The sequence below is a fragment of the Chroicocephalus ridibundus genome, chromosome 2 (assembly GCF_963924245.1).
Source record: "Chroicocephalus ridibundus chromosome 2, bChrRid1.1, whole genome shotgun sequence".
Taxonomy (NCBI): domain Eukaryota; kingdom Metazoa; phylum Chordata; class Aves; order Charadriiformes; family Laridae; genus Chroicocephalus; species Chroicocephalus ridibundus.
The window spans coordinates 39,045,488-39,063,529 of NC_086285.1; the positions used below are offsets into that span (position 1 = coordinate 39,045,488).

General features: G+C 37.5%; 1 protein-coding gene across 3 annotated transcripts in view; it reads right to left on the bottom strand.

Annotated features, from left to right (window-relative positions):
* ANKRD28 (ankyrin repeat domain 28) overlaps positions 1–18,042 on the bottom strand; it is a 125,642-nt gene that overhangs the window by 64,630 nt on the left and 42,970 nt on the right. Inside the window, exons 1-2 of one of the 3 annotated variants that reach the window (XM_063325132.1) lie at positions 14,484–16,017; positions 13,295–13,378 (exon numbers count right to left, since the gene is read on the bottom strand). In XM_063325132.1, coding sequence (XP_063181202.1) covers positions 13,295–13,378; positions 14,484–14,600 — 201 coding nt within the window. In that variant the 5' untranslated portion in view covers positions 14,601–16,017. Of the gene's footprint in view, positions 1–13,294; positions 13,379–14,483; positions 16,031–18,042 lie in introns of those variants that run through there. The other 2 variants (XM_063325134.1, XM_063325133.1) reach the window with 2 other exon arrangements.

Sequence of the window (18,042 nt, forward strand, 5' to 3'; positions counted from 1 at the left end):
ACACTATTCTGGACATTTTTTCATAAATTTAACTCTTCAAATGCTGGCTGTCTTAGGTCACAAGCACTAGGTACAAAACACTACTCAAGTGTAATGGTGTGAAACCCTGTCCCCTTAAAACAGTGACACCAAAAGACAGACATGCAAAAATAAAAGTGAGTGAGTCACATTTAGTGCAAGGACAGCTATTGAGGTTCGGCCCCATCTATGATTATGATGGCCGGACCCCACAGTCAGCTAAACTCTGAATCAGAGAACAAGAGTAAAAATTTCTTATTTAAAGATGTACACTCAAAAAAACACCCACAACAAAGTAATTTGATGTAGTTACGATGTTTAAACTGAGATTCTGTTCATGAGCATGGCTTGATTTCAAGAAGGCCTTTTTGAAGGACAAAATCTTCAAAAATATGCTGTTTTACTAAGAAAACAGACAAAACTTTGTAGAATACAGAGTATTTCTTTTTTCATTGGTTTCATTTTGTCTGTCAATGACAACAGAGAATGAAGTTAAATTTCCTACTCTTGTTAGAAGTTATGTTACTCCTAAAGGCCAAAAATTATCAGTAACAACAAAAAGACGAAGGCTTGAGGTATTCTGGTAGACGTTGCATCCTTATTTCTCACAACTAAAGAGGCACATAGCAAGAAGACTTTTTGACTTGTAGTCAAGTATTTCAAGAGACTTATTTTGAAACAACCAGACATTTGTGTATTTTTCTACTTCAAAGTAATTAATCTCAAAAACATCTCTCTTCAATTATTGTTTTTTGAAAGTACTAAGCCAGGGTGCTTTTTGGAAATACACAGCTCATACCCTTTAACCTTTATGTTCCATGCAAGTTTTGTAATGTTGCTGTCACTGTAATAATTCTTGCTAGTTGGTTTATCAAACTCATGTACAGAACAAGTACAGCTTGTAAGAAAAGCTGAATCTAGGTCTCTATTCTATAAAAATGTCTACATAACTTCTTTTGCCCAAATTATAAAGGCTAGAATTCCTTGAGTGAACTCAAGCATCCATCTGGGTATCGGATACAGACCTGAATGACTGAGCAGGTTTTCTGAGCTGCTCCCTTTCCCATTCTTGGTGTTCCAACACCAAGAATTTGGTCCCATTTACCACTAATAAAGGCTACTGAATTCTTGCCTAATCCATGAAACAAATAAAGAGCTATTCTTTCCCCTTTGATAAGAGCAACTTGATCTCACAGTACAGCTGAGACATTTTGGATGTATTTTCCTTCCTTTAACTCAGGAATTAAAACTTTTAGGGCCAAGACTATTTGTTAATATACTAGATCATTGAGGGGAGGGGGAAAGACACTAAAAAATCCCATTACTAAAATTAAAAAATACTCCCCCCCGCAAACCTCTGTAGCATTCAAAACTATGCTATATTTAAAAAAACCCATACAATAATATAGCATTAAAAAATACTTTGCATTGGTTTTACCCTTCCCAAATGCCAAGTATATGGTTTGTAAACATTTACCTGGCACGTATGGCAGGAAAACACCCCAGCTTTTAATTGCAATGCAGTTGCTGATATGAAAAGTGATAAATAATTCTAAAACTTTTAAAAAAAATACATCAGGATGCAAAAACGATGGATTTTCCATGATGGGAGTACAGGGATGTGGAGCACATTACATAACCTGGCCTGCGCCTGCAGAGCAGGACGAAGGAGGGACAGTGACTGCCTCATCCTATGCCGTCATCTATCTCTAGTATTTGAGGACACAAATAAGAAAACATGCCAAGAGAGAAAACAGTACAATACAGGCTCTGTTTATGCTCCAGTGAAAGATCACACCACACTAGGTAAGGTATGCACATCTCCATCCCAGTTTAAATCCACCACATTACTTTCGGGCCAATGACACTTTTGTTGAGAAAAGCTGGGGTTTCTGCCTTTTTCATTGCAAAGACTCATGCTAGAATGACAACCCTATACATGTCTGCTGTAGATCAGGTATTTGTCTCACTAACTGCATTGTCTTGGTGACAGGAAAAGATGTGGTTTTCAGGTTGTGTGCTTAATGTTAGCACCTTTTCTTGGAGCAAGTGAAAACATTTTGCTTGTGCGTGTTAAGTTAAATAGTTTCATAAAGTGAGTTCATCTAGCTGCAATACACAAAGTCCGTCTGTTAAGAGACCCTTGTACTATTCTGAACACCTGACTCAAAGCAGCATACAACACAATTCACGTTAATACAGACAAACTGTTAGGCAAGAAAAATCCCGCAGAATATATCTATTCTGAAGAAGGAAGATGAGAGTCAAAAACCCTTCCACCCAACAATATGTGTCTGCAACAGGAAAAAAACCTCCCCAAATCTATCATAAAATAAACCCAACAGAAAGACTCTGCTAGCAGGAATCAAAACTCCTCCTTAGGATCAAAGTATTTTATCTGCACTATTCCTTAGGCTAAGTGGATAGGGGCTAAGCTTAGAAGATAACTGTCATTATAGAAAGAGCTAGCAGTGACTAAAGCAAGACATTTGCACTCCTTTGAGACAGTAAGTCAGCATCATGTAATTTATTTATAAGTTACCATAATTACATATACCCATATGCATATAACCACTATTTCATGCAAATAAAAACGGAAATGAAATTAATGATCAGGAAGGATGATAATAAAGTAGGGCTTTAATAAAGACTGAAGAGAGAACAGAATTCCACTGGTTTTGGAGACAGAAAGGTACAGGTTGATATAACAGGCCTGAGAAAATTCATGTCAAACTTAATATTCCAGACAGACACTGTACCTGAACTGCTGGGACCTACTCTTGAGAAAGGACACAGAGATCACTCACTGCAAAAGGAACTTCCAGTTCATTTGTCCTCAGACGGGACATCAACATGTGCCTTTCCAGACCCCACAGCTACCTACCAAAAGTCCACAAGAGCCCTTCTCCTTGGCTTCTTGGGCATTTATGGGATAGCCTTCCCTACAATATGTAGCAAACAAATGAAAAACACTTTCCCAGTTTTGAATATACATCCATCCTACATTAGAGTAGATTAAAGGAACTTAAAGGTCTATCTACCTTGACTAGAGCCTGTGTACAAGGACCAAATGATATGAAGGAAATGATGGTGTTTACTGATATTGCATTAGATATTCCACAGTAGATATGTAAGACAGCTTTAACCACTTGGAAAGTGGAGAAAATTGTCTTGTTCAAAGGTATGTTGCATATGCACAAAGAGTTTTCACCCAAGAAGTTATTGCAAACACTCAGTAAATTCAAACCCTATCTTGCTATTACCAGCTATGCATTCTTTAAGGACTGTGTCAATGTTGGAGCTTAATGCACATTAAGTCTCCAGAGCTTTTATCTTCTCTCTGCTCTTTCAGAGGGGATCTTCTGTTCTCAAATACCAACCCTTTGCGTGACAGGCACAGCAACTGCCAGGAGTAACCCCAGTAAGCTCTAAGTATTCAAGGCCTTGCCTCTAGCTTGTCCTGTAAAAGCAGCAGGAAATGTAGAACTTCAATTATGCTTTGAAGGTTATAAATCTTAAGTAATAATCACTAAAAGTAAGGTGGCAAAGCAGACATGATCTACAAAATCATTATCACTAAGAATCGCGCTGGAGACTCAAACGCAAAGTTCTTGAAACACATTTCAATTTGATCTAATTATTCACGGTTCTCTACATCAATGCCAATTTTTCAATGTTAAAGAAATAACAATGACTGAAACAAAACCTGTCTGTCAAAACCCCAATTACTGTAAAACAAATTCAGTGTACAGCCCATATGGTAAAAACACAGCCATGCAGACATCCAAGCTTGTTTGCCCAGTTTAGCAAATAGTATAACCGTATTAGCATAGTACTAGGCAAGCTTACTAGACATGATGAGAAGGAGCATATGTTAGCCTGAGTAACACACCACACTAATATTATGTCTCTAAAGAATATTTCTCATTACCTGTACAAGGCAGCACCATGCCATGTAAGCCTATTCTTCTTTTCAGAGAGTCCTACCCTTTGCAATGGTAAGTTTTTGAGAGCTACCATCCACAGAATCCACTGTGCCAAGTAGCAATTTGCTGATGTTTGTCAGATTATCCCGTAACTCTGATGAAGGTTTGCTTGTATCACTCTAATAAGAGCCATAACTCAACACATCTGAAAAATCTCACTTGCACAGGCCAAATACAGTCTTATCAACATGAAGCAAGGAATTATTCCTCTTTGGACTGGCAAGTTTCTCTCATTAAGAGTTTAAATTCTGAAGAGAAATGCCTAATTATACAGATTTGTACTTAAAACATTCTGAATCTGTTTCTACACCAGAAGAGGAACTCAACACCATTTGGATGCACTTTATATTGAGACTGAAAAATATGATTCACTTTCTTAACCACTAAAAAGGAAATAAGATATCTGATTATTCATTACAGATGACATGCTTGGAAAATATTCCACAGTAACGAACAGGAAATCAACAACTTTGTTAAAGTTAAGTAACAGTAAATAACTGCTATATTATGAATTAAAGTCTTTAGTAGCTGGCAGAGACTTTACAGTATACAATTTGCTGCAAGTTTCCACAACACTCTGAAGAATTAGGTCTCCAAAGTTCCCAGTTTCTGGAATCAATCACACTTCAGATCCACGGAGCAAACTATCTCATATCAGATCCTTTAGAAGTGGAAGAAGCTTTCCTATAGGAAAAGCTTCCCTACATTCCCTGCAGCAAAATTTCTTCTTATCCCTTCAGAAACGTAACATTAATATTAATGTTTTTAAGAACTGACTTAATTCTTTACCAAAATAACCTCTGGACATTCCCATATGGTAATGATGAACTGTATCTACTTGCTTAAAAAACCCTCACTAAACTCAAGCATGTTTAGTGAGATGTTTTATAAGCTAACTTTTCATCTTGTTAATAAAAAAAACCCCAAAAACTTAGATGTGCTATTCACACAATGCCCTTCTAAAACCCAGCTCCTGTTATCTTCTCACACATGAGCTACTTTAGGACCACGTTAAGCCCGTTGCATGGCTGTAAATTCTGAGCAGGCAGAACCTGCTCCTGTCTGCACAGGACCACAAACACTCTCCCAATAAATAGGGGTCTTCACAGAATTTCCCTGCTGTTCTTCAGATGTAAGGAAATTTCAATGAAGTGAACATTTTATAAAGCAGGATAGTCTCACGACTCATCATTTCATCAGGCTGGTCACACAGGAAACGGGGGTTCCTGTTTGCAGTGGAAACATTAAGAAAGTTTAGTATCGAGACTATCTAGAAGCAGAAAGCAATCCAGTACATTGACACGCACGTTGGACAAAAGTCCAAGCAAATGCTTAAGTTGAAGCAAACATCTTGCTCTCGTTCTACGGCCGTATTTTATTAGAAGTCCAAGGGCAAACAGCATGGAGAACATGAATTCTACCATTAGTCTCTGAGATAACACATATTATATATAAAATATATGTTTTCTTGTCTCCCATATGTACAAAAAATATATTTACATACTTCATGCAAAATGAAAACTTACCAAATTAAATAACGCCATTAAGTATTTAAAATGCCTCCATCTAATGACAAAAGCTCTCTCAGTTCTTATTAGATGGCAACCTAAATTCCTCAATAAACAGTTAGCAGTGGGAGCATCTGAAGGTGTACTCAACTTGTTTTATGATTTATGCCCATCCTGACCTCACCTGCTCTCTGTGAGGTCCAACTGTCTCCCTTTTGCCCAATACAGGATTTCTCAGACTCTGCTGCAGCACCCAAAAGTTCCAGGCAGAGGCTGCCCAGCAGGTCCTGCTGCGCTGAGTCAAGGTCTGCGTTTCTCAGCATTGGTTATTAACTGGAGGGATCCTCATTGTTAGTATTTGTTTATACAGGAACTTTTTATTTCCTCTCCGACCTCCTACAGTGATTTCAAAGGACTGTTCTTACTGTCTATTCATTATATGCTTACTGTCATTAGCATTAGATAAGCTAACATTTTTAAATATATATATATATATATATATACACACACACACAGACACTCACAGTCGACATATAACTTGCATGTGTATATATATAGGCACACACACGTACATATATGTCTTTTCAATATACAGTTCTTATTTGCAGGAAAATTCACAGCAAGTCACTGTGCTTAATAATCCAAACGATGAAACTGAATTAAAGTAACTAGTACGAAACTCGAAGTTGTAACTCATTCTATGTTCTCATCATACTGAAAAGTCTTTCATACTTTCAAATACTTGTAATTTTATCCCCCCAATTTGCTACACTCTAAATTGGAAATAAAAGCAGTTTACAAATAATGTTCAACCAAGCAGAAACCTGCCTAGTGGGAAAAAAAAAAAACAACAAACCAAGGATTTGAAATAGGTAAATCATATGGAAAATTAGCAAGAAGTTTTAAAACATTTTTTCCTATAGATCTGATGAATAAAACCTGAAGCTATAAAGCTTGAGAATCACACTAGCTATAACTAGCACATTATAAAAGATGGAAAACTACAGTTTGTCCTCATTCTAAATCACGCTGAGAATAAAAGTGTTCTTCATAAAAGATAACATGCAAATATTTCTATGTATTTTACTAATACACCAGAAGTCACACTTTTTCACTAAATACTTCTTTGCTATGATTAGCAATTCAAGATAGTACATTTTTTGAGAGAAAATCTTAAATTTAAGATTGTTTTTAATACATCTAAATTGTGTGCGCTTCCAAGAGATTATCACAGCTACTCATTCACATTGTCAGTCTAGATAGTGCAAGTTACAATAATTACAGCGTCTCTTTATTAAATGCTAGTCTGCAATTGGAAATTAGCAAAAGACCCTATTTAAAAAAAAAAAAAGTGACTGACACTTTTTAAAAAAAAAAAAAAAAAAAGGAAAACATATGCCAGATGACCGCAACTAAGAAAGGAAAAGTTCATACCCTGACCTATTAAGATAGGAACTAAAACACAAATAAATTTTGCTCTTCAGAATATTTTACCATTTTCTGGATTTTTTTTTTTTTTAAATTCCTCCCTCGCGTTCAAATCAGCAAACCAAAAGTTAAGAGCCCTGCACAGTCTGTCCTGCCAGGGAATACAATAAGATGTTGCTCCACAGCACCAAATAAGTTAGTGCAAGTTTTTGTTGCCAACTCCAGCTGCCAACAAAACAAGTCCTTCATGCAAATAGTCTACGTTGCCTGCACGAACCTGACAAAACAGTTACCGACCCTGGTTCTGATGCATGCCTGGGACACACAGAAAACAGAAACACAGCTTGAAGACTTAAAAACTGTGCACAACTCCTGCCTAAGCCTTTGCTGCATGATGCTAGCTTTTAAACACTATTTATTCTCACCAGTTTAGATGCAAAAGCCACACGGTAGCTTTGCTCTCATTGCCTGCAGCTTCATCTAGTAACAGCAACTTCATCTAGTAACAAGAGGGGCTGTAAATGAATTGGCCTGAAAAATTATTCCCCTGCAAGAATGCTTCGGGTGGAGCAAATCACAAACCATTATAAAACATCGCAAACCTTTTCTCTGACCAATGGTCCCAGTACTCCTGAAGTGGAAAGGAGCATAGTTTGGACACGCCTGCCTTCCCATTGCTTTTATCAGGCCCATGCAAATTTCCGCGTAAAGCTGTCAAAGTTTTCCCCACTGTTTTCAAAACCATTTCCTGGGACAGGGAAGGAGCCTCCCCAAACCCCAACAAAAGCATAAAAACATGGTATTGCAGATCAGCTACCTCTATTTGAAAAGCACCATGGATTAACCTGCTCTGGGCAACTTCTTCCAGCTGTCCCAACCAGCAAATTCTTACACTAATGTGACTCAAGTTAGAAAAGGTACTCATAACCAAAGCTATAACTCAAACACTTGATGAGTGGCAATTAATGTAGAAAGAGGCTTTTAGAGGCATAGATACGTCAAGCTAAAGTGAATTTACTGTAGTCGCATGCATGCACACTTTTTAATCAAAAACAAACAAAAAGTTTATCCACATTAGTCACTGGTAAAATATCCAGAAAGATAATGAACGTAAAGGTAAAAAAAATTCCTAAAGACTATTTTTACCTCATTACACATTATGGCTTTTTGTTTATTTGTTTTTAAGCAAGGCCACGATATTCACTTATGTAAATTTCTTTACACTGAGAGATATTTCAATGTAACAGCTGAATTAGAGCAATTACAGTTTTCCACATAACAACATATATAAAAATTCTTGTATGAAATAGGCACAGAATTTATTTGTAGTATCAGAACACTGAACTCTACTAAATTTTGTAGAGTGTTCCATATTTCAGGCAAGTAATTCAGGCTTTTCTGTTCTACGCTGCACTCTCAAGTCTGCAGGAAAAAAGTTACCCCACAGTTCAACCCACAGGGTTAAGTATAAAGATGAAAGGCAGGAAACCATACAACCATTATCTATTTCTTCTATTTAACCTCTTTAAGGACACTGCTGACCAAGACCAGCATTACAAAGAATCTTTCCTGGTTTTTGAACTGTGTTTTAATTTCCATTATTAATTCCTAAATTACTAGGGTATTTGAGACCCTTGATAATCTAATTCTCCTGGTACACAGATGCCATGATCTATGAGAAGTCCTAGACTTGTCACTAGACTAACAAACCAATTTTGCTTCTCTTTCAATATATGCAATGACCTGCAAAGTAAGATAAATAAAAAGATTAGCAGGAAATCAAATAAGATGTCATATATTACCCTATAACGACATCCAGCAACATTCTCCTAATATGCAAATAACACAAAAAAGAAGTTATGCAAACCCACACTTGGCAGGACTGGGAAGGAAGCCCACATCTTTACTGCAGTAGTCATCCACGCAGCAACCCAACTGCTCGAAATAACGAAGTTCAATACATACACTCAGCTCTCCTATTTGTATCTAGAACTTTGGTGCTACCAGATCATACCCCTCGTCAGTCCCAGGAAAAAAACTTGGGATTTATGGGCAACACTTCATTGCTATCTAATACAGGTGGGGACTAGAGAGGGCAGACAAGATTGTTTGGTCCTATGGTTTTGTTTTGGTTTGTTTTCCCTTTTGCCCAAAACAGTAGCACAGGTGAGCTTTTATTTTATTTTGGTTACTTACTACAGAAAAGTTCACTTAATTAAGAGCTGTGCTGGATGGCCAACAGTCCAGAATAGAAATCATACAGACAACCGTAACTGCTCCAGTCCTCAGTACAGTATGTGCAATTTTCCCATCTTACGTTTTTATATATTGGAAAAAACCCCACCAACTCACACAGAACAGAGCTTTAAAATATGCTTCATAGTTTAAACCTATTTTAATCTCACAAAGCACAATGAGCAGCAAGATACAGGCGTTTCATGTATAAGTCACTTATCACATATGTGAATACCACTATTTTAAATAGGAGCAGTAAGCATTTTGTAACATTGGGAAAGATCTGTATGATTTTGGGATTCCTCCAAAAAGAGCGCTTGTTTGGCTTTAGGGTGAGAAGAGCAAGGGGCACACTGACACCAGTTCCAGAGAGGATCAGATGTTTATCCCCTTGGCTAAGATCAAGTGCAATCGGGTTATAAAAACTGCATATTGGGTTACCTGAAGTATCACTTTTCATGCAAGAAATGTTATCTCAATAAGTCTAGGAGGAGGAAAAATTGTTCTGATTTTGAACAATTGTTTCAATAGTCAGATCTGCAACTTTTCAATCATTTTTGACAGTGAGCTGGTATTCCCTTCACAAAATTATATTCTTAACAAATAGCTAAAATTAAATATTCCACTTTCATGATCTTTTAAACTGAACGTACATCATACAAGTTTTGGTTACAAACAACAGCATAGTTTGCAACAGTAACAGGCCTCCAAATCTTAAAAAAACCAAACAAATCCTGATTTAGAAAAGGCAACGCTGAATGTTGGCTAAAACTAAGGGCTGAAAAGTATATAAAATTCAATCCAGCCATACCAATCTAATCGGCAAGAGCAAGAAATGTTGAGGATCCCCATTAACTAATAAAGAGATATTAAATGTGTCACTTATAACAGAAGATTTTCCTTGCTGCCAAGTCTCAAACGCTCAAGATGGTACCAAGAAAGAATATTTTTTTTAAACATATATATACACACACACAGAGAACACAGCAAGAGCAATCATATAATAGAAACTACATCAGGCTTGATGTATGTGACATGTGTGATTTAAGCCTGATTGATGAAACAAGCTGCTACAGCTTCTCCAGGAAAGCTTGAGAAGGGGAGGGAGATGCAACCCCTTCCCCTTCATTTTTTCCATTAGTCAGAGCCTCAAGAGAGTGCACCTTCCACAGTTTAAGCAGCTAGGGACACACTCAATTTGCTCTTTCTTCACAAAAGATTACAACTGCAGAATAGAATACAATACATACTTTCTAAATCTAGACTGAGCCTGTGACTCAAGGAGGCTGGCATGGCATGAACAGAGAACAATCTTCTTCTTGAAAAAGCCCTTTTGCTATTAGTACATCATCTTACAGTCACACACAGCAACTCACGTTATGAAAGGCCAGCCATCTCAGAATCTTTCTTAATATAACACTATGGTAGAAGACATCATCTGTTTTAGCAATAATGCTCTAATACAGCCCAAACTGGGTGCAATCTTTAGATGTTACCATAACATCAAACAGTTATCACAGCCTAGCTTTGGGAAGCCAAATACGCAGACTCAACTCGTTCAGCTTTAAAAGAGTATTAAGCCAATTGTGATTAATGTTAAAGATAACATACCCTGAAAGTAAAAAGGTAAATAAAGCTGGATGATAACAGAAGGAAAAAAAAAAAACACAACCCACAAACCACATTTCATCAAGACGCTAACAGCTTTCCTAGATGAATGTCACTGTCACAACAAAGACTTACAATAGCTCTATCTTCAGTTCACTTCTGGGCAAAACTAATTGCAGAACCCTGCGAGGTCTCCAATTACAGAGTCCAACCCATGCTCTGGGGAAGGGAGGAAGGAAGGAATCTCAACTATTAGAACACAAACTGCAAAATAATTAGTTGCTCTTGAGAGGGGAAAGGACTCTGCAGAGGCATTGGAGGGAATGACTCCGGAATTCAAACAACTGTACTGAAGCACTTGGATAGCGAAGTGGAAAAAAAATCCAACGCATACACTGGTCTAAAACAATCCACAACGGTCAAAACAGTTTATCACAAGCCTTCTCTTTATTAGGAAATATACATAACCATTTCATTTTCTTTACTTTTTCCCCTCCTGTCCACACCAATTTATAACACATAACTAAGAGGACAACTTTGGATCTAGACTATGTAGGAATATATTATCTCCAGCCAAGTACATAGAGCAAATGAAAAACCCAAAAACAACACACACACACACAAAGAAAAATCAACTAGGCAGTTTAATTCATTTCTGCCAAAAAATGGGAGAATTTACATCCTTGCTTAGTCTCAACAAACAGTGTTTTAAGGGATATATGCCAATGTAATAATAAATGCTGTAGTAAGACTAGGACTGCCATGGGAGGAAGGAGTGGCCATGTGGGATAAGCATCTGCCTATGCTGAAGAAGGTGGCTGTGAAAAAACATTATATTTGTTCTGGATGGATTCTAAATACACCTTGGGTGTTACCAGCCTATAATGCACAAACGTTCAGTTAAAGGGAAATGTCTACAGAATGGAGTAAAAATTTAAGATGTAAAATGTAAAAAACCCCGGATTTTGAATATTCTGCCTACAATGTTTTTCTTCACTGTAACTACCGGCCAGTTTGAAGTAACCCTCTTCGAAGACATCAAACAGTTAGATGTTTTCCTCTTTAAGCACATCTGATGACTTCATATTTACGGGCAACTCTTTGACAAATTTGAGATAGAACAAAAAACAAAACCAAACCACTACCACATACTGAAACCTATCAGAGGCTTTTGTAATAGATAACCAAAAAAGCAGGAAGATACTAACCTAACTTCGTTTACAGGCACCATAGCTAGGAATGCTAAACCTGACTTACACATGGAGGAATATAAATGAAACAAAACAGACTAATCAGCTTTTAAAAATAAAAATGGCAACGCGACCAGAGCGTACACATGCAAAGACTGGAAGGATACACAGCTAATGGTCTCGTAACTAAACAGAAGATTAAGCCTTTTGATACTATATAATCCATCATACCATCTTGTTTAAGAACATGTAAAACTACTGAAAAAGAAGAGGAAAAGAAGTCCAACCTTACCAAACAAAACTTTAGATTTGACAGCAAGTTTACTTATACAAGGTCCTACTCAAGCTCTTCAAGACAACAGGAGGGCTCCCTTATACTTCAGCTGTTATTGGTCAGATATAAATTCTGCAGAATTCTTTTAAATGTCAAATTACACATACCAAACTAAATACTTGCTTTTGGTTTACATCTTTCGAGAAGAAAGTGTAAACAATTATCATGGTCATACACTAGGCACTATGCAGCATCCAGACATTAGCCTTTGCTTTTTAGCATCACTCTTGTTCTGGTGCATTTGTAGGAGAAACAGCTACATACATTCCCACAGCCTTAAGCCTAAATAGTTTGTCTGTCTGCTTTAATAATCAAAACAATTTCTAATCAATGTAAAGAGTGTATGATATATTACCTTGATTAGTGCCAAACGTGCGTATTAGAATTTTAACAGAAAGTAAATACAGTAACTGCTTGCTGTCCACAACCTGAATTTCACCCAATAGAACAAACTCAGTTTAATTTCAGTACATTTTTTAAGTCTGCAGTGTCTGGGTTCACAGCACCGCAAACAGGACATATAAACATAATTTCTCATTTTTACTTATTAATATAATCATTAGGTTTCCCTTTTAAAAATCCACTATTTTACCTACCTTCTGAAACCTCAGACTATTTTCTTATAATTGTCCTATGTATACTATATGCTGTATTTAAAGAGAATGAAAGTCTACGTAGCACCACACTTAACCAGTCTAACTTCCTAAAAACTCTGATGCAATTGTACAAACAAACTTTTGTTACCCAAGCACTGCAGAACGTTAAAAAGGAATACTGAAGTAGGTCTTTACTATCAACACAAATCTACAAATCTACCCTCCTTCTTCCCAGTATTAAGTGTATGTATAGGCTTTACTTTTCCTGTTACATAAAAGCAGTAAGATGTATAGCTCACGAATCAGTTACGTTTTATAGTGATTAGTACAGCAGAAAGCTATATCAAAACAAAATTAAGATGTAGTCAAAGCTAATAATGTTTGTTTTTACCTGAAAATTAACATCTTCTTTCTTAAATATCAGTGCTCGAACTTCATCAGGATCTCCATTAAATATAGCTTGAACCAATGGTGGCTGAAATGAAGAAAAGACACATCTTAGCATATAACCCCACTTTAGCTTTTAGTGATTCACATACGTTTTTTTGATAAATAACACAAAACAAGATGATGACACACAATAAACCACCCCAGGCAGTGAAATAAAGAAATCCGCAACGGTATTTAGAATTGCAGAAACTCCAAGACTTTTAGACCTCAAACACAGGAACATACTCTAAGTCAATGATATATTGAAAAAAAAAAAAAAAAAAAGGCCCAGAAGACTAGCTTATAACAGCTGAAAAGAGAACTCCTCATAATAAAATTAGGGCTGTTGTTACATACTGCAAATTCTACACAGTGTAAGCAAATAAATCCCTTTTACATTAGCAAGTGACTGAAGTTACTAGACGCTTTTTCACCTGTTTAGACAGAGTGGGAAGGCAAAGTGCATTAGATAAGTATGGTAACAAATCCACACTCACACACATCTATTACTAAATATAGCAGGATTTCTTAGTAAGTAAGAAAAGCTGCTGAGGTATGCTAGCAAGATTTTAGTTAGTCACTTGACAAAATAAAATACTTTAAACCAGTAAAAGCACAGTCCCCAGTGTTGATCATTTCCAGAAAGTGGTAACTTGAATCTAACAGTTACATCAAGATTATGAATTATGCTATTTTTTTATTTTAGCTTAGAACTGCTCTTGCTTGATGTACACTATATACTCTGTCTGTTCTCAAAATAAACACAGCATATTATTGCAATAGGACGATTACATCAGTCTCTAAAGTGGTACTGCATAAATGTACCATTGAGGAATGAGAAGCAGAGCAGGGAAAACCCATTTACTTCAAATAGAGTTTACTGAGCCCTCTAAAGATCCTCTGCTATCATGCAAGAGTTGAGATCTGTTATTGCTGCACTATAAATAAAGTTACATGAAAAAGAATGAGCCCTTGCAAATACTAATAGTACAACAAAGTTTCAGCTTTTTCCCCTTCTCAAGTATAAGCACCGTTTGCCACCTTGTCTTGTTTCAACACCACGCATATTCATGTTAATCTCAGGAAAATTACTATTGGTATTTGTGAAAGTATTATAAGCAGGAAATACGCCAACAATCAACATGCCTTACCAGCACAGTTCCAGAGGGCGACGGACATAAAGATACATTTTCCTGAGGTAATTTGGAAATAAATGTGGGAGAATCATCTTCCACCTCCTCCAAAACAACAATACAGACTCGACTCATTCGATCCGTTTGCGAAAGCAAAAGCAAACAAAAAAATGCCAGCAACGGTATTTTTGGAACTAGACCACAGGTATTGCAACGGGAACCGTAGAGGAAGTACTTTCACCTGTTTCACACACCCTCACAAACTTGTGAGTACTGCCGCTGGTGTATTAGCATTTGAAAAAGGACTTTTTAGTCCCCCCTTACACTTCATTTTTCAGATTTAAATACCCTGAGATGTTCAGGACAATGCTGAAGAACAAAAAAAAAAAAAAAGTTGTTCTTTTTTAAAATAAAATCCCCCTATAGGCATCGAAACAACAATAGTGAAACTGTGGAACAGCTGATAAAAATATCCCAAGATCCAATTCCATCCGAAGAGCACTCACTGTCCCACACAGCTGTCCTTTCAGAAGCAAATTTGTCTTTGTTAATGTCACAACTTCCACCAGTGTCCTCCTACCCCCACAGCGAAATCATTGTTGCAGAAGACACGGCACCGTCCTGCCGAGGACGGAACAAGGAACAATCGCCCCGAGAGCGACGGCCGCAGCTATACCCAAACTCCTGCAAGGTCAGTTTTAAATCAGCCGGCGCAGCCTTTCTGCTGCCTGAAAATAAACGCGCCTTCCGATCATCCCGTCATCCTACAGCTTCCTTTCCCAATGTCAAAAAACAGTCCGGCCTGAAAAAAGCATCTCGTTTCCAGCAGTTATTCAGGACCTGCTTAGAGGAGAATAATTCTTTCCCATGCAAGGAAAATATCTGCAACGTACAGCGCGGCTGCAGTACATTTACATGCGATGAGTCAGACCACAGGGACAATGAACTCCTTGAATAATATTGCCGGTTGAATCCAGCCTCCCCCCCAAAACGGCAGCAAGGCAGACGGCGTTACTCCGTCAGGGACACAAGCAATGCGGAGCCATTCATTTTTCCTTCGCCGGGCAGTAGCTCCGGCTTCTTCATCAGGGAACGCGTCAGGCAGAAATACGGTTGAAAAAAGAATGCTTCAGCAAAACAAGCTAGCTACTGCACACAAAAGCTCAAATTACTGCCCTAGACTTCTTCTGCAAAAGCAGTTCATCACTCAAGTGTTTCTTTTGATCACCGTGTGAATGCAGTTCCCATGATAGTCTTCATTCAGATTGAGGGGGAGGGAAAAAAAAAAAAAAAAAAAAAATCAGACTCCGTACATCTTCTCTGAGCCAACTTCTTTATCCGAACATCTGTCACTGTGCCAACCTGATTCTCCTCTTCAGTTAGAGCTTCTGCTTATCGGGTTTGTCTTTTTTTTTTTCCCCTTTGGCGAGTTAAATTATACAATCAGCAGCTAGCCTTGCGAAGCATGAAAAAGCCTAGCTGTCCGAGCGGGTCATTAGAAGCCGGTAGGAGCCGAGCAGAAGCCTCCAGCGCCACGGCAGCGTTCCCACTGAGCAGCAGCCTGGCGAGCAGCAACTGCAGCCTGGCAGGATGAAATGCCTAGTAATGCTCACATGTCACACTTACCAGAGAACCCAGCCGCTGCTCCCAATGCAACTTCCTCTGGCACCAAAAAAAAAAAAAAAAAAAGCGCCTTTTTCTTTTTTTTTCCCCCTTCCTTTTTTTTGGGGCAGTCTTTGCAGTTACCTCTGTGCCAGTTCTGTGACTAACGTGGCTGAAAAAACGTAAAAATCCTATAACTGAAGAAAAGAGCGACTGTTTTAATATTTTCCACTAAAAGCCGCAAAGAAATCTGGTGTACTGGCTCTGCTGACTAACAACAATTTAGGCAGTAAACAATTCCAGCATTTTAACTGCTTTCATATGGCACCAGTCGGAGCAGCAAAACAGTCCTTCCTTAACTCGTCGAAGACAAGAAAGTCCCCACATGAATGCTCTGAAAATTAAATGGAAATAAAGTCTCTCTTGAAGTCATCAGTTGACTGTGAAAAAGCCAGCTATTAATGGCCAAACGTATGGGGTTTTTTGCAGCTAGTATAGACAGAGATATCCTCAGCTTGAAAAAAAATTGCACTATCATTTAAATATAATATTAATATTATAACAACATTCATGTAATAATAAAAATATAATATAAAGCCCTACAACTTGCTGAATAAATATTTCAGCTTGAATCTGCCTAAATGGTGCTGGTTTGTGGGTGTATTATGTAAATGGCTTCTGTCAAAGTTGCTGGATAAGCTTCAGTGTTACAGGAACAGAGGGAGGGTTTTTGCTCCTGCTGTGCAGTATGAAGGCACTTCTAACGTCCTCCCGTGGCTGGTTAAGATCACAATTTGTCAATGGCAAACGAGTTTCTAGCTCTTTGATAAAACATTTGCACTCAGGTTTCACACATGAATCCAGGCAGAAAGACAGGCAGGTTTAAGTGGTATAATTAAATGGTCTGGATATTAATAGACATATTGAATTCCCACCTTTGGGGGCTACAGGCAGGAAAAGCTCACATCAGCGCTCTTGAAATAATGTCTATGATAGCTTCACTGCAACGTAATAAACTGCTTACCACACATCCAATGACACTTCCTGCAAGTGAAGGTTTTTATAAGCGCGACAGAATACCTTATGGTAGGGCTCCCTGAGCGCGGGACTGCTGGCTTGGCAGAATATTGCACCACTTTCTGATTCACCGTGAAATTTCAGCTACGATTCAGATTTCCCAAGTGTTCTCATTTACAGCATGTGACTAACAAACATCTTTATAAAAATATTCTGTTCATTATATGGAGTCCAGTTGTATTGGAATGTCATGCTTTTGGTCTTAATTATGAAAAAGCAATGGTTTGTACACTACACTGCTTTGTTCTAGCATTTCAACCATTTATTAAAAAGAAATAACACAGATTCATATGAATATATATGAAAACTCATGTTCTTCTTGGCCACAGCAAAACCAGATTAAATAAAATCAAGGATGTCCTCAAGCCTCATCTACTGCAACACCCTACTGTCTGCCAAGAAACACAGCAACCACAACCTAGAAAATACTTTGGGTGTTATTTGTGAAAAATACCCTAAGGTATAGGCACCGTAGTTCACTTGCATAACTAAACATTCATTTGGAAAAAAAATCATTAAAAATCACATTTTCAGTCTACAAGCAAAGTACACTGAAAAAACGTATACTTGGGTTTCATACTACACACACACCTGATATTCTAGCTAATACCGTATGTTCAGTGTAAATGAACATTTTTTGAGAGCCACTAAGTTTATATAGGAAGCAAATGCTAACAGTTCCATACATTTTCTTTGGAATTGCTAGATACAGATAATGTCCAGCTTAATTCAAATTATCTGGAAGTGGTCCGTTTTTTGATCTTTGCAGTTAATGCTCCAAAGTACACTTAAAAAATTCAGCTAGAAATTCAACAGTTACAATAAAAATATAGGACTTCACACTTTGTGGTTAAAATTCAGAAAATTAAAAATATTTGAATCTACTCTGATAGATTCT